At 42.0% G+C, this 21,718-nt stretch overlaps 1 protein-coding gene across 1 annotated transcript in view; it reads left to right on the top strand.

Moving 5' to 3' along the window:
• Positions 1-20,947, top strand: part of SPAG5 (sperm associated antigen 5) — a 31,385-nt gene extending 10,438 nt beyond the window's left edge. The window contains exons 8-24 of the mRNA XM_075263062.1: positions 37-156; positions 1,579-1,671; positions 2,366-2,500; positions 3,332-3,404; positions 4,361-4,508; positions 7,002-7,055; positions 9,565-9,679; positions 10,706-10,839; positions 11,976-12,144; positions 12,448-12,541; positions 14,780-14,900; positions 16,558-16,690; positions 16,854-16,934; positions 18,738-18,881; positions 20,104-20,178; positions 20,699-20,779; positions 20,876-20,947. Of these exons, the coding sequence (XP_075119163.1) occupies positions 37-156; positions 1,579-1,671; positions 2,366-2,500; positions 3,332-3,404; positions 4,361-4,508; positions 7,002-7,055; positions 9,565-9,679; positions 10,706-10,839; positions 11,976-12,144; positions 12,448-12,541; positions 14,780-14,900; positions 16,558-16,690; positions 16,854-16,934; positions 18,738-18,881; positions 20,104-20,178; positions 20,699-20,779; positions 20,876-20,947 (1,842 nt within the window). The remainder of the gene's footprint in view (positions 1-36; positions 157-1,578; positions 1,672-2,365; positions 2,501-3,331; positions 3,405-4,360; positions 4,509-7,001; positions 7,056-9,564; positions 9,680-10,705; positions 10,840-11,975; positions 12,145-12,447; positions 12,542-14,779; positions 14,901-16,557; positions 16,691-16,853; positions 16,935-18,737; positions 18,882-20,103; positions 20,179-20,698; positions 20,780-20,875) is intronic.
• The last annotated feature ends 771 nt before the right edge of the window (positions 20,948-21,718 follow it).

Below are 21,718 nucleotides of genomic sequence, written 5' to 3'. Positions count from 1 at the left end.
TCTTTACATTGTCTGCTGTCTATGTGTTGTCCTCAGGCGGTCCAGTGTCTCCAAGATCTTGAGATCCACTCCTCAGGAGTCATTACTCAGCTGAGCCGAGACCTAGGAGCTGAAAGGCAGCTTTGTGAGTCTGTTAAAGGGGCTTACGAGCAGCAGGTAATTCATATCCTATACTGTTGTGTAGTTCTTTTCTGCGGGTGTTTATTTATTTTTTTGCCACATTTGGGATTTTTCGGGAAATAGGTTTTTGATAGGTGTTTACTGTCCTGGTTTGTAAATCTAGAAAACACACTTCAGCACAGCACACTCTAGTGATGGTGTCAGGTACTGCAGCTCTTCACCTATTAGATTCCAGTGCTTGGAGGTAGCTGGAACAGCTGATTCGTGCGGGGTCTCTGTGTCTGACCACCATAATCACATACGAATGGCCTATCTTCTTGATATGGTATCAGTATAACGTAACTGTAAAACCCCTTTAAAACTTTCTCACCCTAAGTGCTTTATTCACATCATTCAATACTGTTATGTGTGAATGGGCTCCATGATGCTTTTTAAGCAGAATCTTCTGTTTTCTTGATGTGCATTGTATGGGAGACATCATAGCAGCAAATCTGTAAGAAACAGAGAACTGCTAAAAATGTAGAAAAAAAAAATACAAGTCATATGTCAGAAATAGTTTAGCGAATCCCATCCACACATTGTGGAAAAATACACGCATCGGGTATGCTACAATTTTCAAAACCGTTGTGTTTTTTGGGAATTGAAGCAAGTCAATTGTACCTACAGAAACGCCGGCAGTTTCACCATAGATATAATGTAAGCAAAAAGTCTGCAGAGGAATCCATTGCTGACTTTCTGTGAAAACCTCTGCAGGAAAAACAGCAAAGCATTGCCACTATGACTTTTACTGCAGAGCCTTTATATTGCGGCCCGCTCCGTGGGGCCTTAAAGACACATTGCAACTTATTCTCGCCTGAAAGCACAAGTGGTTTGAGTCAATTTTTAGTCCGCAAATTCCGATGCCCATAACTTTTTTTTTTTTTTTTTTTTTTTTTTAAATCACCATTTTATTTAATTTTCTTTTTTAGAGAGACAAACCGGCTAAAAAATGTGGGGTTTGTTTTATGCCCTGCCCATTTTTAAAATAGAGGTTAAATTGCTGATTAGTGGGAGTCTGACTACAGAGACCACCACTGATCCTGAGCATGGGGGTGTTTTGCCCCCTGTTGTGTACGTAGCTATGGTGAACACAGACACACACACCTCACTTAAATTCACATTCATGGAGCGCAATGCTTCAGCTACTTCCAGCTAATAAAGCACCCCACCCCCCCTCCCCGAATTCCCAGGATCAGCAGAGGTCTCACCCCCACTTATCATGAGTTTATTCTTCATTTTCAGTGTATAGGATCTTTTCTGGGTTTTGATACTATGAAATGCACTTTACAGACTTCCATTTTTCCGCTCCCTTGTGGCTGGTATTAGAATTGTTGCCGGTTCATATGAGAGTGAGGGGTTTATTTTCTTTGTTTTTTGGGTTATTTTTGAACCAATAACATATTTGCTTTTCTTCTAAAGCGTTCTTACAATGAAGAGTTGGCAGATTTTGTACATCGCGCTCAGTATATTTGCTCTGAAGTAGAAGAAGACAGAGCCCAGCTACAGAGACAGGTGATCAGACATGACTTACTTTCTAAGATATTTTCTAAGGCATTGAACATGGCGATATATACAGAATAAGCATCTGCCTCTTCCATAATAGTCATTCAGATGGCAATCGCTTTATTTCCTGTGGGCATCTTTCTACTAATGGGGGGTAGTAATCTTTTCACATCAGTTTTCTGGGTCAAAAGTATCAAACTTTTGGCACTTTGCACCAGAAATCCTCTTCTTTGCTCATTTTCTTACCTGCTTGCAATTTTTGTAAAAAGGGGGGGGGGAGACAAAGCAGTCAGGGGCGAAAGCCTCGGCCTAATGTATTTATCTATAACTCCTATCAGAAAACTGACATGCGTATTACCTGAAATCTATACTAGTCCCTGACTGTCGATTTCAGTTCTGGTGCACAGGATCTCCCATGGTGTGCAAGAATTAAGAGGCCGGAGGAGCCAGTGATCTCATGTTAGGACTGATGCAGTGTATGCCAGTCTTAATACATTTCTCCTACCCCCGTTTATTGTAAACCTAAGGCTGAGCTGCCAGACAACATTGCTTTACCTAGTTCTCCAATCATTGTATATGTGTATGTATTCACAATACCACGTTCCAGGAGATTATGAAGCTTGCAGGCTTATTGTTTCCTGTTGTCATCTTTCTAGCCTTGTAATTCATGTTTCCTGATGTGTTTGTGTGTGTTCCCTGTTAGTGCTCTCAAGCAAGGGAATTGATGTCTCGGCACTGGCGTCTCTTTGAAATTATGAAGGAGAAGACTCAGTCAGCACTGGAGGAGTATGAAGGACTCAAGATGGAAAGGGACATGACGCTTCTAAAAAATGAAGAAGTGAGCCTATATGAAGACTGCATGAACGTTTGACCTGTTTAAAGGGAACCTGTTAGATGTATATTTTTTTTCTGCCATGCTTTGTCTCCATCATCATCCACTGCTGCCTCTCTAATCTTTATCTTGCAGAAAAATGAAGTTATAAATGTTTGAAAGCATAAAATGTTCTATGTAAATTACCCTAAGTAGTCACGGTGGGCGGGGAGAATCTTCAGCCTTGTCATACTGTCCCCTTGCTAATCTTACCTCTCTGAGCCTCTTCTTCCCTGACATTACGAAAGAGATGTCAGTGACACCCAGAGGAGAGATTAGCAAGTGGAGAGCATGACTATGGTGAAGCTGCTCCCGCCCACGTGACTACTTAGGGTAATTTACATATGATATCAGACACTTAGAACTTCACAGAATCAGCTTTACATGGTCCTGCACGACCAGGGGCCAGTTATGGTGGATAAACCACCTGACAGGTTCCCTTAAGAGTATCCTGCTGTCTCCTGTGGTGTATGGGGTCCAACCTAAGGAACTGTTACTACAGAGAGTAGGCACGGCCAACCATACCTTTCCCTGCTGTGGCCACAACAAAAATAACCAGGAGCCTTTAAATCTTATCAGTCCTCCTGTTTGGCTTACAGGTATTGGGGGTCCCAAGCAAGAGCCCCCTTCCTATGACTTCAGAACTTTGTGTTAGGGAGTATCTACGTCTCCTTGTTTGCTGCCTCCTTAGGAGACCATTTATTGTTGAAGACTCTTTTTATGTATTTGTATATTATTCATGTTGTACATAGATGTTAATGTGTAAGATTTACTTGTAATCTCTTTTGCTCCTGTTAGGTACACGGTCATTTACAAAGTGTAATGTCAGACACTGAACAGATGACACTGGAGAACTCACGTCTGGGATCAGGTTTGCTTTATTGATTTACTTATGTTACAGTGGATACACTCCCATCATCTGTAAGGCTGCATCTATAGTGTTCCTTTGCTGTATGTTCTGGGAAAGCTTCCAATACATATGTCAGGTATATCCATAGGCCCACACTTACCACTGTCAGGCTGGTGTAACTTATTTTGTGCTGTAATGAATAGCAACATCATCTTTGCTATTCCATACTGAAGCTTCCTGCAAAAAAGTATATGGGGCAGTACACACTTTTAAGCAAGTGCTTTGAGCCATCCCTTTAAAGGGGCTCTATCAGCAAAATCATGCTGAGAGCCCCACATATGCGTGAATAGCCTTTAAAAAGGCTATTCAGGCACCGCTAAAGTTATATTAAACTACCCTCCCGTTTTAAAATAATACCTTAAAAAAGAATACAATCAACTTACACATCATGCACGCTGGGCGGGCATTCAGGGTCCGCAGTCTTCTTCATCCACGCCTCCTCTTCCTGCGATGTCCTCAGGTCCCGTCTTCCTCCGGCGCTCGCGAACTGACATTGCTAAAAAAAAAAAAAATGGCCTGGGCGCATGCGCAGTAGCCGTAGTACAAGCAGCATGCTACTGCGCATGTGCCCAGGCCATGTTTTTTTTAGCAATTTCAGTTTGCGAGCGCCGGAGGAAGACGAGACCTGAGGACATCGCAGGAAGAGGAGGCGTGGATGAAGAAGACTGCGGACCCTGAATGCCCGCCCCCCGTGCACGATGGGTAAGTAGATCACATTCTTTTTTAGGGTATTATTTTAAAACGGGGGGGGGTAGTTTAATATAACTTTTACGGTGCCTGAGTAGCCTTTTTAAAGGCTATTCACGCATATGTGGGGCTCTATCAGCATGATTTTGCTGATCGAGTCCCTTTAAGCACTTCATTCACAAACTCCACTTCTGTGAATTTTTTTTGCACATTGTTTTTTATTACTTTAGAACTAGAATTGTTGATGGGTCGGTTGTGCACATTGGAATCTGAAATCGAACAACTGAACGAGGACAATTCTGAACTTGAAGAGCTGCTCTCTGCTAAGGAATCCTCTATGAAACTGCTTGAAAAAGAGCTGAATGAGGCGACTGCTCGGTATGACTTGCTCGCTTATATCGATGATATAGACTTGCATAGTTGTCAATGTGTAATGCTTAAAGGGTACTGAATTTTCATAAAAGTTTAAATTTCTGCAGGGTCTTGCAGGACAGTCTGTCCTATGACTATATAAGCCTTCATATATGTTGTCTTATCAGTTTTGTTTTTTTTTTGGTTTTTTTTTTTTTTTGGGGGGGGGGGGTTCTGCTATTGCCCCCTTTCTGGCTACAGCACATTTTGCTTTGAGGCTGTGAGCGTGTACAATAAGAAGCAATCTGATCCCTCCCCGATCCATTCTAACTAGTTTGGTTTGTTTACATGCAGTTTTTGCCAGGAGTAACTGTACAAGAGCAAATGAGAAAAGTCCAAGTCATCATCATATAGGCCAGGGGTTTAGGTAACCTTTTTTGCTTGGCTTGCCGATTTGAATTAAAAAATCGAAGATGAGGTCCTCGGAGTGCCAGGCAATAATTGTAAGGCTGTTGACCCCTATACTGAAGTCATATAGCACAAACTGAAACATAGAGGTGCTGTCATACTGCGCTCCCTGCCACATATGCTTACCGCTATTTGCCTGGGTACACGTTTTCTTTTCCATTAGAAGCGATGTAAGTAGATGTGTAACCCGCAATTAGTGGTAAATGTATGCGACTGGTAGCAGAGTGAGGTAACACCTGTAGGGGGCGACACACTATGTACCTGGATGCTGCATCTAGTCGCCAGTACCTTCACTTTTCTGTAAGTGAAACATGGATTAATTTCAGCTACATTTATTTCCTTGCAGTGCGGTAACAGGAATCAATAGATATCACACTGGTGCCCGCGGACTAGTTTTAGCTATAGCTGCCTCTGGGTACTCAGTGTGTCACCACCTGGAAAGAAACACCCTAAGGCTGAGGCCGCACATGGCAGAAATGCAGCTCTTTTTGTTGTTGCAGATTTTGCTGCGTTCTTCTGAACCAATGCCAGGGGTGGATTGAGCAGAAGGGAGAAATATAAGAAGGTTCCTAAATATTTCCTATTCTTTTTGTAGCCATTCTTGACTTTGGCTCAAAAAATTGCTGCAAAATCTGCAACAAATAAGCTGCGTTTCCACAACATGGGGCCTCAGCCTTAAAGGGGTATTCCCATGTATATTATTATTTTTAAATTTGTAGATAATTAAAAATTAAACATTTTTGAAAATATAAGTCATTAAACATTTTGCAGAGTGTTAAAGACTTTCTCTAAATATCTTGTGGTCGCAGTCTGTTGTCTTGATCGGTTGCCAGTGGATATGACCATGAATGCAGAAACTTTCTAAGGTCAGAAAATCAGTCATGAATTCTTTATTGTGGCCGGGATATCTTCTGATACATGTAGTGTCCCTGCCTGATAACTCAGCTACAATAAGAAAATCATAGCTGAGTTCCTGACAAGTCCCAGACCATTAGAAAGTTTCTGCATTAGTGGCCGTATCCATTGGCAACCGATCAAGATAACAGACTGTCACCACTAAGATGGTTAGAGAAAATCTTTAAAACTTTGCAGAATTTTTAATTATATTTGCTTAAATGTTTAACTTTTAATTATCTACAAATTTAGATATGATTATGTAGATGGGAATACCCCTTTAAGGGAGCAGCACGCAACCAGCGGTACCATTACACTATTTAGCCCACAATATTATCCACAATTGTGGATGAAAGGTACTGTCATGTGCATTACAATTTAGTAATTCCATGTGCCTCATATTAATAGCTGTTAACCCCATCATGTCCCTCACATTAACCCCTGTGTGATTTACATAAGAGTTACTGATATGTGACAAACATGGAGGTAATAATTAAGTATCTTCATCATTAGAGTCCTTTATTATTACCCCCATATGTCTCACATATTAGTAACACTTACATGGGGCACACAGGGGTTAATGTGAGGGACATGATGGGGTTAATTGCTATTAATGTGAGGCACATGGAGTTACTAAGACTAAATTAGTAGCCTCCAATGCCTGACATTAATAGGCATAGTAACCCCAGAATGCACCTGGTATTTTTCTTTTTTTTTTTTTTTTTTTACTTTCACTTTGCTCGGAGCTTCTCTTTCACTTTCCTCTGCTCCTTCTCTTGTGTGCAGGATCCCGAATCTAGCCTAGCAACAGAGAATGAACAGTAAATTAGTTAGAAGGGAGACACCTAGTGGCAGGAACCTTAGGGATGTTTGATTTAAAGTGAATTACATTTTAGTCCAGAATCACAGGCTCTATTAAATGAGACTAAGTTGTCTAAAAAAACGAATGACCATTTCATTTCTCCTGTGACTGCACAACATGGTGACACTTATAGCAAAAAAAAGAAATTTTCTAAAGCCAAAAAAAAAAAAAAAAGTCCCAAATCTTGTATACCCAAGACATGTTTTTTAATTTTAGAGCTGGAATTTGTAAAGATTTTCTAAATGTCTTCTCTTCTGATACTTAATTGATCATTTTGTCAATTATTCTCATTTCAGGGGACTGGAATATCAAGACCGCATAAAACACTTAGCAGGACAGGTCGTTCCCAGGTATATTATATATGATAATTATATTGCTTTTGTCTGTAAGTTATGCTAAAGCTGTTTTCTGGAATTTAAATTGATCCTATCATTGGATACCCTTTTTTTTCTGACTTTATTAAGGCTATTCTTCTCCTACCTTTAGAAGTCTTCTCTGCGCCACTGTTCAGTAGAAATCTGGGTTTTCTTCGGTATGTAAATGAGTTCTCTCGCAGCACTGGGGGCGGTCCCCAGCGATCAAACAGCACTGGGGGTGTCCCCCATGTTGCAAGAGAACTCTCCAGCGCCATCTCCATCTTCTTTTGGAACGGACTCTCCCTGTCTTCTTTCTTCCTGGGTTTGAATCTACTAGGCATGCGCAGTGGGCTCTGCCATCGTGGCTCAGGCAGAGCCGACTGCACATACCCTGCAGCCACAAGAAAATGGCCGCTTACACAGTAAGCTGTGTAAGCGGCCATTTTCTTGTGGCCATGGAGTATGCGCAGTCGGTTCTGCCTGAGGCACGATGGCCGAGCCCACTGCGCATGCCTAGAAGATTGAAACCCAGGACGAAAGAAGACACAGGGAAAGGCCGTTCCAGAAGAAGATGGAGGTGGCGCTGGAGAGTTCTCTTGCAACATGGGGGACACCCCCAGTGCTGTTTGATCGCTGGGGACCGCCCCCAGTGCTGCAAGAGAACTCATTTAATGATAGGATCCCTTTAAGATTGTTGTCCAGGAATTTTAAATTTTTTGGTTTATCGTTAGGATAGGCTAAACACACACACACACACACGTCAGCTGTTTGAGGCAGTTTCCGATGCCAATACTATAAACTGCATGGATGACATACTGTATCTAGGACCCCTCCACTGATTCTGAGAATTGGTTAATTTTGTGCCATTAAAAATTAACCAAATAAATTATTCATTTTACTTTTTATTGATTTTTATTTGTATGGAACTTTTTTTTTTTAAAGGGGTTGGTTTCCTTGTTAAAGGGATCTTCCCATCTCCCTCTCACCAGTTTGCCTGCTATCCCTTCTTCTCACTTCCTGTATTCTTCAGAAAGCTGGGTTTTAATATTTGATGGACAGGACACTATTTCGATACCTCACTAGATATAGACATGGCCTTCACCATGGAAGCTTATTTATTGTGATTACTAACAATGTATAATAATACAGATCAAATAATATGAACATTACAAGTTTAGAGAGGGTAAAAAACTCACATACTTTCAGGACGGACAGTGGGCTCCTTCTAATCTCAGCACTTATCTCGATTTAGATACATAGATAACCGGCTCTGAGACCATGATCCAAGCCCGTATCAGCAAACTGCAATTAGCTGACTTGATTGCTTAGGACCTAAGAGTATAAGAGAACTGCTCTGAAAGCAAGTGTAATCCCAAAAAGTCAGCTCCACCTCGCCTCCAGGGAGCTTTGAGTCACGTTACCATTCTGAGACAAAATACTGGGGCCTGGAACATAGGCAGCGTTATTAACAATGTGGTGAAATAATGTCTCATGGAAGGTGCTGCTCACCTGCAGCAGAATGTCTAAAGCAACGTATTTAGGAAAACTCTTGAATTTATATAAGCTAGCAGTTTAGAAAAGATCTTTGAGATGGGAATATCCCTTTAAGGATCTGAATGACATTAAAAAAACACACAGGATAAATGATATTTACATCAACGAACAATTGCTTTAAGGAATCTTTAGGATTTTTATTTTGATTGCTTGTTCTTATGATAGCTTATTAATTTCAAATCAGTGGGGGTCTGACATCCACAATCAACTGATTAAGAAACCACGCCATTGCCTCTTCATTGTCTGCCAAGCAATCCCTTTTAAAGGGGTATTCCCATCACGCTTGTTCACCAACCTGCAGGCTGTGTGCTCTCTTAACTTCCTGGTTTTCTCGGCACATTGGTGGGCGGGGTTTTACTTGCTCTTCTATCTGCTATGTTTGCAGTCAGTAATGAGGGATTGGTTGTAAATTAATTACCACAGTATGAAGCTGATGTAGCAGAGCTGGATTTGAGTCAGTTTGTAATACATACATATGTAACGGACTCCTTATCTCAGCCCTTATCAGCCAAATTCAATTTAACAAGAATCAGAAATCCCGGAGCCCTCACCTCCCCCCTCCCCTATCTAAAGAGCTCCGTTGCTTGTCTGTGGCAGAGACATACACAGCTCAGAGCTGCTCCCAGCACTCAGCCCCTCCCTCCCCCCTGAGAGCAGGCAGCTACGTCACTTGGGGACCCGAGCAGGCAGCTAGTCACTTGGGGACTAAGTAGATAAGCCTGTGGTCATAGAAATGCATATAAACAATGAAATGAATAAATTAAGATAGCGGCAAAACAAAGCAGTTTTGATAAAGCAATGCATTTAGAAAAAGTCTTATATCCACATAAACTAGCAGTATAGATAGGATCCTTGTGATGGGACAACCCCTTTAAGTGTTCCAGAAGTTCCTCAGAATTTTGTGATGTTTATCTTGCTAATAAAACATTATTCCTTCTGCAATTCTCAGTCTCGAGATGGATTTGTCAAATGCCTTAGACCAGAAACAGACGCTACAAAAACAGCTGGAGAAGCTTGCAAAAGAACACACCTCCCAAATTGCATATTACACAGAGAGCCTCGAGGTAACCGATTATTACAATATGTTTTTTTTTTTTTGTTTTGTTTTTTTTACTTTTTCATTTATTGTAGTTCCAAAGTATTGTGTAATGTAAAATCAGTTGTGAGCACTGCGGCTTCTGCACTGAGAGCCAAGCACAGCACTCTACATTGTGTAGCCGTTGTGCTTGGTATTGCCGCTCACCTCCATTCCCTTGAATAGGAGTTACACACGAGCCACATAATGAATGAATGTGATATCACTGGCCTGTGAGGTGGAAGAAAAGCTCATCCGATCAATGCAGCTGATCTGGCATCAGACCCTCAACAATCAGATATTGAAGACCTATCCTAAGGACCTTTCACCTCTGCCACTAATTACAGTTCTTAGCAATTAATAAGCACTGCTCTGTTGATTCTGGCACATTTTTGCTCTAGCCCCCAGTGTTCCCGAGCAATCATTGCTAATTGTTCATTTAGTTTTGGTGCCTGGACAGGTGCTCTGCTTCCTCCTGCCATGGCAGGGCAAAACCTGGGAACCCACTCCATAGTCCGCCTTCCAAGTACCGCCTCCTGGCCACTACTATGCTGTGGGTTTGGCTACCTACGTGACCAGATGTCAGGTGCTACCCCTGCTCGCTCCCACAGATGCAGCCATGGCAAAGCAGCACCTACCACTTAGCCTAATGGAGAGGAGAGAAAGCGGGCACGGTGCCACTGCCTCACAAAGTGTTTAGAGAGAGAGTGCCAGTAAATTTACCCACTGACCCGGCACCATCAATTGTGCACCCACAAGGTTGGTCAAAGAGAAAACTGAGCAGATCCATTATTTGCTATCGGGCTACATGCTAGCTACTTTAAAAAAAAACAAAAACCTGGTTTATGGCTTTGAAACCCTGTGGTGTGAATAAACACTTAGTCAAATGGAATGTAGATCTCACTACTGACTTTTCTATATTAAGTAAACTCTCTGCTTTCAGTTCCATACTCTTAGACAAATCTAAACCCTAATTATTAATTATTGCTTTTTTTTTTTTTTTTTTTTTTTTAAGTTTCTTGAGCAGGAGAACAGCGTGTGTCGGGAGCAGGTGACAGAGACTGAATCCCAGCTCAAAACACACCATCTTACAGTGCTGGAAAGGAACTTTCAGTGTGAGAATCTGAAGGACACCATCAAAGAATTGCAGTAAGTCTTCTGATTGTTCACAAAAATCCCTTTAATTTAGTATGGGCTACACTGTATGTCTACATTGCCCATAAAGTTGCAACCCCTTTAATCCCTTTTAAGTGATCTGTGGATGAACATTCTATTAGCTCATGTCCAGTGTTCAACAATAAATCATGTGTATCCAGCACTTTCGCATTTAAAGGGGCTCTATCGTTAGATTTTGGCAATCTTAGATAATCATATGCCTGAATAGCCTTTAAAAAGGTTATTCAGGTGCTGCTAATCATTTTAGAAAAGACCCCCCCCCCCCCCGTTTGTATGATTTACTGGTAAAACGGATATGCTAATGAGTCCCTTTGTGCACCCCCCAAGCGTCATACCTTCCTCACGCCCACCTCTGTTACTTGTGCTCTATAAGTCCTCCTCCTCCCTGCGAGTAACCGCCTCCAGCATCTGTATTCTCGGCAGTAGGGAATTGAAATCTCGGGCATGCGCAGTAAGCATGCCCGAGCGCCATTTTCTTGTGGAGAACTCAGTCATAAAAACGATTAGCAGCACCTGAACAGCCTTTTTAAAGGCTATTCAGGCATATGATTATCTAAAATTGCCAAAATCTAATGATGGAGCCCCTTTAAGGTAGGTTATCAATAATCAGAGTGGAGGGGGTCCCATGCCTCCTGTTATAAAACAGAATTTCATAAATCGATACGGGAGAATTTAAGAAACTTTGTAATATATCTTATAAAAAATAATTAAAAAAAAGTTTCCTTCTCCTCTTATAAGAGTACTTTCATAACAGTCTTAGTAGCCTCTGTAACAAGCTTCAGCTTCACAAATAGAAGTCTATGGATAAGAGAGGAGGAGTCTGTAGTCGGATAGTATATTGATATTATTGTCTAATTCTGTGGTTGTAGTATCAGAAGTGTAGCAAAGTTTAGCAGCTATAGTAAGTGTCTCTCTTTCAGCAGTGTCCTCCTCCTCCTCCCCTCTCCATAGACTTCTCCTAGCCTCTTAAGTGGAGAAGGAAACACATTTCTTTAATAAGATGTAATGATGTTTCTCATATTCACCTGCAATGTCCCTGTACACTTCAAAGCAGTAACTAAAGTACCATAGGATAATACTGTATATTTTCAGCTGTGATTTCCTTACAGGACAGAAGTAAGTATCTTACAAGAGAAGCTGTCACATGCAGAGGAGGAAGCTCAGAGCAGGATCACAAAACTGAGCCAAGAAATCTCAGACTCTTCCACTGAAATATCAAAAATCAAGTCAGACATGCTGGAAGTGATAGAGACTCTCAGACAAAGCACAAAAACTGAGGTACAGAATTGTGTTCCTTTTATCAAGTTATGCAATAAGAAAAAAAATTAAAAACTACAACCCTTTTTTTTTTTTTTTTTTTTTTTCCTTTTAACCGGACACAAAGTTGGACACGCAGGACTTCGTGTCCAGTTAAAAAAAAACCCAAAAAAAACCTGTTTCGCCGCGGAGAGCACAAAACGCTCACGGCCGGACACTGTCTCACAGGTTTCCGTCTTCTGTCTGCAGAAGACGGAAACCTGAAAACAGAAATCAAGCGCTGGTGTGAACCCAGTGTAACCTGATTCTAACCCTCTTCTGTAGGCACCAGAGAGTTTACCTGGATCACAAACACCTGGCCGGAGTCTGGTACCATCTAAGGATGAAGAGCTAACAACAACAAGTATCAATGTAACAGGTCAGAATTAACACATTCATGGGATTCTCTGAGAGACAACCACAATTTTCTTTGGGAAAAAGAAGGTGGGGGGGGGATGGGGACAGGACGTAATAAGAGAAACTTTCTAGAAGCTTTACTGACCTGACTGAGCGCCACAGTTCTGTCTTGCAGCTGAATCTCACAGAGACTGTACTACATGCTAAGCAGAAATTACTGTTATCATCAAGGAGCGTTTACAAAGAGCTATTTTGCATCTCCTTCTAAGTTCTTTACTGGAGCAATGTCAGAACTCTTTGAATCCTCGTACAAAATATTTCTTTGTGGCCGCCTTTACTAAATGCAGTAGTGTTGGGCTCTGTTCCCACTGATCCATGGCTTCTGATCAATGCTGACTGATCAAGTTAAAGGGGTTGGCCACTTTCAGACCAATATTGACCAACAAATGTACAATAAAAAGATATACAATTTTCCAATATACTTTCTGTATCAATTCCTCACGGTTTTCTAGATCTTTGCTTGTTGTCATTCATTCTGTTACTTCTAGAGGATAAAACTCTGACCATGGTCATGTGATTTACGGTCCATGGTCATGTGATGAGCACACAGGTGCACAGCTGATTACCAGGCAGATGTCTGATTATTGTGCTGCGACTGTAACAAGCAGCACCTGTGTGCTCATCACATGACCATGGACCGTAAATCACATGACCATGGTCAGAGTTTTATCCTCTAGAAGTAACAGAATGAATGACAACAAGCAAAGATCTAGAAAACCGTGAGGAATTGATACAGAAAGTATATTGGAAAATTGTATATCTTTTTATTGTACATTTGTTTGTCAATATTGGTCTGAAAGTGGCCAACCCCTTTAACATATATTGGACCTATAAGTTTCTGTTTTTAGGATATCTATAAGGGCTCGTTCACATCTGCGTTGTTCGGTCCTTATTGCAGGTTTCCGTTTCCTGCATAAAACAGATGCAGGAGACGGAAGCCTGCAGGAGACTTTCTCACCCATTCATTTGAATGGGTGAGAAAGCTGTCTGGCCGTGCGCGGCAGTGAGCGTTTTGCGCTCTCCGTCGCGAAACCGGGTTTTATAATCCGGACACAGAGTCGGACATGCACTACTCTGTGTCCGGATAAAAAAATCCGGTTTCGCGGCGGAGAGCCTAAAACGCTCACCGCCGCGCACGGCCGGACCCGGTCTATGGTTTCCGTCTTCTGCCATGCAGAAGACGGAAACCATAGTACGGAGACCCTGAACGCAGGTGTGAACCCAGCGTAAGACTGACAAGGCGATGTATTCTGCTTTCTCCTTTAGTCCTATAGAAGTGAGTGGAGTAGTGGCTGCGCATGTACACTACCACTCTATTCATGAATGCATGCCAAGCTTTCCCCAGCAAAATCCACTGTTTCCTCAAGTGGGGCTGAAACTGGAACCATCATGTCAAGGATGAAGTACTTATCTTCATGTTGCTCCCCATCTACTCTTTCTGTTAAAGTAAAGTTAGTCATGTTTGACATGATATGAAATACCCCTAGTAGTCATGCTGTGGCCCTGCCAATCTCGCCCTACCGGGAGATGAAATTAGAAGATGCTGCTCCTGCCCACATGTCTATTTATGTCATTTTCTTTCTTTCTTCTTTTTTTTTTTTTTTTTTTTTTAAATCATCAAACAATTATAACTTTATTTTGCTGCAACATAAAGATGAGTCAGCAAAGGAAAGGTAAGTATTTCATCCTACATGTGATGGTGCCAGTTTATGGTGGAAAAAACACTTTGTAAGTTCCCCTCCATCGTCTCTGAGACAACCCCTTTTATAACTGCATATTTTGATCAGATCCTAGATCTAATTACTGTGCCGAGATTTTCAGTGTCACCACTTAAAAAAAAAAAAAAGGGGTCCGATCAAATGTTTTTACCTTTCCCCTTTAGGCTCTCAAGAACAAAGAGAATGTATCTGGAGTAAGACCAGTGCATTTACCGTAGTTCTCCCTGTAACCTCCCCATCTGCTGGTAAGTCTTACGTTTTAAACCATGTTACATCAGTCTGTAGCCTTGCATTTCCATTCTGCTACCCTTTCATTTATGTACACAAACCTCTGATTTTGCTTTCATTGAGTTCAAGTATGCCCTAATATATAAAGAAGCGCTCCAGCGAGGGCGTCCCGCACCTGCACCCCTCACCTGAATGTCTCGTATACTCTATACCTCTTCATTACGTGACTAATATCAGTTTTACTTGTCTTCCAGGTACCCCACATCTCTTAGATGAGGTGCTTGAGTTGAGCAGCACTGTCGCAGATGTTGTCACCACTTCGTCCAATGCCTTGGAGGAAAAACAGCAGGTCATCCAAGACCTAAACATACAAATGTGAGTAGGAGCGTAGGAGGTTCTGCATGACAACCGTGTAGTGAATAGCTCCAACTTTGGGCACCATTATATATATGGAGATGAAAAGTTTAGTAACTTTGTAAATGGCTCAGATTTACTAATCCTGCTACACTTAGTACATTTTTTGGCACACAAACAATGAGCAGTGCAGCAATTTTTAGCGGGCTGGGGTAGGGATGCCCTGGTCCACCACATTTACTATATCTCACCCCAGAAAACTGGCATAGGTTATACCACACTCCTACACCAATTCTTCACTGGCATAGATTTGAGATCAGATACACTTACAAACACAATCATAACTGAGCCTAAAGTCACGTCTTGTGCCTATTCGGGAATGGCTTAAGACTGTCATAAGAAACGCCAGTCTTAAAGGGATTCTATCATTAAAACTGCTTTTTTTTCTCGCTAACACATAGGAATAGCCTTAAGAAAGGCTATTCTTCTTCTACCTTTAGATGTCTTCTCCAAGCCACCATTCCATAGATATCCCGGTTTTCACCGGTATGCAAATGAGTTTTCTCGCAGCACTGGGGGCGTCCCCAATGCTTTCGAGAGAACTCTCTAGTGATGGCCTCTTCTTCCTCTGGAATGCCCTTTCCGCAACATGTTCTTCCGATGACGGCTTCTGGCTTTAAATGGGATGCATGCGCAGTCAGTTCTGCCATGCCTGCAGCCATTTTCTTGTGGCCACTTACACAGTACACTCGTGTAAGCAGCCACAAGAAAATAGCCGCAGGCACACGCAGTCGGCTCTGCGCATGCGTCCCATGTAAAGCCAGAAGAAGCCATCCAAAGAATACGTCGTGGAGAGGACGTTCCAGAAGAAGAAGTGGCCGTCACTGGAGAGTTTTATTTTGCAGCACTGGGAACGCCCCCAGTGATATTTGAGTGCTGCGAGAGAACTAATTTGCATACCGATGAAAACCGGGATATCTATGAAACGACGGCACGGAGAAGACATCTAAAGGTAGGAGAAGAATAGCCTTTCTTAAGGCTATTCCTATGTGTTAGCGAGGGCAAAAAAAAAGCAGTTTTAATGATTAGAATCCCTTTAATAAATTTCCACCAATGTATTATCTATTCATGGAAATTCTAATAGGTTATGTAATGTGCTATAAAACTGATGTGACCTCCAGTCACGCTTATCTAAAGGGGTTTCTCTGTGATAGCTTTCTCTCTTCTGGGGGTCTGCAGATTTATATAATGGACGTTTAAGATGGCTATGAATGTCTTTTCTCCATCTTATTACTCAGTGTTCTTCCTCTTAGGGCTAGTTCACACGTGATTACGTGTGTGCATATTCTGTTGTGGTTGCCGCGACGGGATCCTGGTGCACTGCACGGCTTTCCGCTCCAGATATGGCCCAAATGAATGGGCCTAATCCAGAGGGTGCTGTTGCGAGGCGGAATCCTCCTGAACAAAGGGCAGCTAGCAGAAAAAAGAACACTAGCGGTCTACATAGACCACCATTGTGAGGGGCCGGATTATGACGTGGATTTCGCGCCAAAATCCGCCCCATCTTGCCCCGTGTGAACGGGGCCTTACCATCTTTCCTTCCGATATAGTACAAATAATGGCGTAAATGAAATTGTGTGTTTTTTGTTTTGTTTTGTTTTTTCTCCCCCCTCTCTAGTGCATCTCTAAAAGAAGAACTTCAGAGACAAAGATCCCAGCATACGTCTGAAACGCGTGTCCTCCAGGAGGAGCTGGCAAACCTGAAAAGGAAAAACTGTGTGTTGGATGTCAAAATTAACAGCAAAGAGAAGGTGACTGAGCCAAAATGGAAGCATGTGTACCCTAGAAGGGCAAAGTATAGTGCAATAGAGGCCTATACAATCAATGTATCCTGTTAGACTGGTTACCACAGTTGTATTGCAGAGACGTAATATGGGGTGAAACCTGATGACTTATATTTAGCATTTGTTACAGTGTATCAGCGAACTCCAGGAGGTTGTGAATGAACAGGAAAAGAAGATATTGCAGCAGTTTAGTGAGGCCAAAGAAAGTGAGGTAATAAATCTTTGTAGTCACACCCTGTATTGTCTTATAACTAGACGTCTTCATCTAAGTACTGAATTCTCTGTCCTCTCTGATCCTCCCTCTGGTTCACAATAGAAATTTCATAATAGATGTATATAGTTAGAAATCTGACTTATGCCCTTATTACTACATGTTGTCTTTGAATCTCAGTCTGGCAGCTCCCTTTCCCTGCCAAATGAGAGCAGGGGGAGTGTTTCAGACTACCAAAGCACAGTGAGAGCGATTTACTAATCAAAATGTGCCAGACTATTTATTTATTTTTTTCCCCATCCAGTGACTGAGGGGGTCACTTAAACAGGACCTGTCACAAGGTCTGAAAAGCCCAATAATTTCCATCATTTGATAATGTTTAGATTTTAATGTTTATCCAAATCTGTTCAGCCATTCCAAGGTTTTATAGAGGACCTTTCACCACCTCCAACAAGTCCAGCTCTTTACATCATTTAATTGGCGCTGCCCCACTAATTCTGGCACTGTTGGAATTTTTTCTCTAGCCCCCACCATTCCAGAGCAATCAGTGCTGTTAGCTTTGGTCTCTGATATACTATTTAGGCTCTGTACTGTCAGGAGGGCGGTGTCAGGCAGGAGAAGACCAGGGATGTGATTCTGAGCTCTGACATTGGCTGCTTATGATTGGAGCTCTGAGCCACAACCCTTGGCCTGACACCGCCCTTATGTCATTACAAAGCTTAGTAGCAAATCAGGCACCAAAACGAACTGTACTTGTCACTCAGGAATGGTGGGAGCTAGAGAGAAAATACCAACTGTGCTGGAATCAGAGGAGCAGAGACTATTAACAGATGCCAAGAACTAGACTTGGATGAAATTGGTGAAAGGTCTATATATATATATATATATATATATATAGATAGAGATATAGAGATATAGATATAGAGATATAGATATAGAGATATAGATATAGAGATATAGATATAGAGATATAGATATAGAGATATAGATATAGAGATATAGATATATATATATATTTATTTATAATAATCATAGTGTCGATGCAAATTAGGGTCTACAGTGGACTGTAAAACTGCATGACATGCAAAACACAGACACCCCTCCCCCAAGTGTTACCACCCACTTAACTAGTATACCCTAATTTGTATATACAGTATAAGGGTTTATACCTTTGGAATGGCTGAACAGATTTGGATAAACAAAAAACACCAAAATGCTCAGGATGACAGTGCCGATCAGATGATGTAGGTTATTGTGCTTTGCAGACCTTGTGACATCCTCTCTGCAAAGATGACACTTATTCTCTATCCATAAGATATGGGATAAGTGCGATTGCTGGGGTTCTGACCACTTGGACTCCCAGCTATTAGGAGAAGGGGACCCAAAAGTTCCCTTGAATGCTTGATGTGAATGGGGCCCTGGTGCTAGCTCTCTAGTCTCTTCTGTGAATGTGTACTGGCACTCCGCTTCCGCTTACATAGAGCTTTCAAGAGACATTTGGGCTCTAATGGCGGTGTGATCACTGGGACCACAAGACAGGGGAGCAGAATATGATGGTGCTATACAAGTAACCATAAAAATAAGTATAATTTCTGGGACAGACCACTCGAAAATGCGAAGTGAGACAGATTTACTAATCCTATCTAAATGATATACAGTACTAATGTAGACTCAGTAGTCCAAAGATGCACCTAATTTACCATCCAATGTCAGCCACTTTGATAAGTCCGATACGTTTTTTAGACTGTTGTGATGGTATGTGAAGACTTCTTCCTTAATCTCATTTATTCTTTCTATTATTAGGCCCTTATTCAGAAAAACGCAGAATTAGAGATGTCTTTAAAAGTGTGTGAGAAAGAAGTGGAAGTGCTGAAACAAGAACTAAGTCAGAATTCTACAGAAGCTGCCAGAAGCTGGATCCAGGAGAAGCTGCTCTTACACAAGGATGTGAGTCTGATTTCTCCGTCTACTCGTGTGTGTATATGATGCCTTCCTTTCACGTTTGTTTGTGACTGTACACGCAATGATTTTTGTTGGGCGATCTGGCCAGTTTCTGTGGGGTCCTTCAACAATCTCATGGCTGATATGTCTCACTTGTCTCATACTCTCCTCAGTTGTCCAGTGCCTCTTGCGTCTAGTGCAGCTGCCGCATTGCGGTTTCCATGCTTTCATTTATTTTTTTGCTCTTTTAATTGTTAAAGGGATCCTATTATTAAAGCTCAATTTTTTTCTGCCTAACACGTAGGAATAGCCTTAAGAAAGGCTATTCTTCTCCTACCTTTAGATGTCCGCGCTGCCGTTCTGTAGAAATCCCGGTTTTTGTCGGTATGCAAATGAGTTCTCTCGCAGCACTGGGGGCAGGTCGCAGCGCTCAAACAGCACTGAGGGCGTCCCCAATGCTGTGAAAGAACTCTCCAGCGCCGCCTCCATCTTCTTCAGGAATGGGTCTTCTTCCGGTGGTGGCTTCAAACTTCTAGGCCTCGGACAGCCGACTGCGCATGCCTTCCGGCCACAAGAAAATGGCCGCTTACAATACTGTGTAAACGGCTATTTTCTTGTGCACAGTCTGCTTTGCCCGAGGCCTAGAAATTTGAAGCTACTGCCAGAAGACCCGTTCCTGAAGAAGATGAAGGCGGCGCTGGAGAGTTCTTTCGCAGCATTGGGGACACCCCCAGTGCTGTGAGAGAACTCATTTGCATATCAACAAAAACCGGATTATATACCGAACGGCGGCGCGGAGAAGACATCTAAAGGTAGGAGAAGAATAGCCTTTCTTAAGGCTATTCCAACGTGTTAGGCAGAAAAAAAAATGAGTTTTAATGATAGGATCCCTTTAAATGTGGCCTCAGCAGGACATCCTTGTCCTGCGACTGCTGAGGCTACTGATTGGTCTCAGCAGTCATGTGAGTCTCAGGTCTTCTTCCAATGAGGTATCGGCATAAGACCAAAGGGGCTCTGGCAACAAACCACAGACCCCCAACCCCGCAGGACAGAGGAGTAAGCTTATTTTTGTCTTCCAGGACAACCCCCTTTTAGCCTCATAGTTCTAGTTGTGTCCATGATAAGTGTCCATAAAGCTACCTGGCAGCCGCTTATCCTGATCTCACCATAGCAATAATATTCTATACCTGTGAAATGCTTAGACTCATTTTGTATTCGGTTTCCTTAGCTAACTGCAGCAAGACTGAAACTAGTCGACAATGAATATTCGAAATCTGAAGCAATTCAGCGGCTATTAAGACATGTAAGTATTTTCTTCAAGTTCCCTTGGAAAAAATGAATTATACATGAATACATTATACATTATTCATTAGAGGGTTAAATGCGTTGACCAGGATCTGAATATTTTTGATACCGATGATCTATCCATTGGTCTGCTAAGTATACAGCCCTGCCACTGTTCCAGGGAATGGGAGGAGGGGGGGGCAGGTACAGGCGCAACCAAAGTTGTTCTTTGACTTTCTGCTGTGGGATCCACTGGACCTGAATTAGGCGAGGGATCTGAAGCAGAAGACCGCCTCAGATTCCTCTCCATATTTCATGTGAATTTTTTATTACTGTTCCTTTTGAAATTCATTTTGGTTTAAGAAAAGAAACAAACAGTAATATCCGAAACAAAAAAAATCCAGATTTTCTGAAATGTGTAGCCTCCGCCTAAATGATTCCTTCATATATTCTGTAACTGAAGCACCTGATCACAGGGGCAGCATTATCTTACATGTATGGTGGCCCTGCTGTTCATATGTATATGTTGGCTTTTGTAGAAGGATATACTGAAGGATAACCTAGCACTCTCAGAGGCAGAAGTGAGGAAGCTGGACCACATTATTGTCCGAATACGACAGGTAAGATCATAACTATATAATAATTCTAGAGTAAATGGTCAGGCTTGTTTTACCTGCCTCTGATTATCTTACATACTCGCTTTCTGTTTTTCTCAGGTTCTCCTTTCTATACCAGAGGTCGTAAATGGCTGCGATAAACTGAGACAGTTAATGGAGTTCCTGAACTAGAGTGTCGGCTCAATGGTTAATACGCTCAGAAAATCTATCATTAGTTCTGTACAAAAGGTTCAAAGTAGAGAAGAGCGTGCCAGCTTTTATATTGTTAGGCTTATTAGCAAGTTCTCGATACGTGCTTGAAGCCCTGAAGCCTGTAGTAACCACATTGTGTGCTCTCGTGATAACACTTCCTGCTTGTTCCCTCAAGTTCATTGGTTAAAAAACTCTACAAATGTTAGATAATACTAAAATAACTTTCCTCCTCTTCCCTTGCTAATGTTCCTTTGGTCCTCCTAGTCTTTGTTTGCAAGACTATAGCATTTGAGTTGTATAGGCAGCGAATGGCTCCAGTAGTCACAAGACATACTACTACTGGAATCGCCATACCTCGGAGCCATGATGGCAGTAGAACAACACATGAACATTACAGCGGTCTCATACTGTCTGCAAACAAATACCCAGAGGTCCGCCAGAGCACAAGTACTGGATTAGTGAGGCGAGTGGTGCTTTGTTTTTGTTCAATAACCCATTGAATCCAAATGACCATCCACATTTGGATCAGGGCACAATGGCTCACGAGGACAAATACACTGGTTTTATAGCAGAATTGCGTTCATAGATTTATTAAGCACATTAGCACCTTTTCCAAAAGTTGGGACATTAACAAGTTTCCCTTCACCTTCTGTCTTAGCCGACATTTCTCTGATACAACTAAGACGACCAGATCACAGGCAGAAGTGTTGTCATAGGGACACAGAAGGAATTACATTGTGATGTTGTGAC

Source organism: Leptodactylus fuscus, chromosome 2 (genome assembly GCF_031893055.1).
Source record: "Leptodactylus fuscus isolate aLepFus1 chromosome 2, aLepFus1.hap2, whole genome shotgun sequence".
NCBI classification, from domain to species: domain Eukaryota; kingdom Metazoa; phylum Chordata; class Amphibia; order Anura; family Leptodactylidae; genus Leptodactylus; species Leptodactylus fuscus.
The sequence above is the reverse complement of the archived record's forward strand: the minus strand, read 5'-3'. Positions and strand labels throughout refer to the sequence as shown.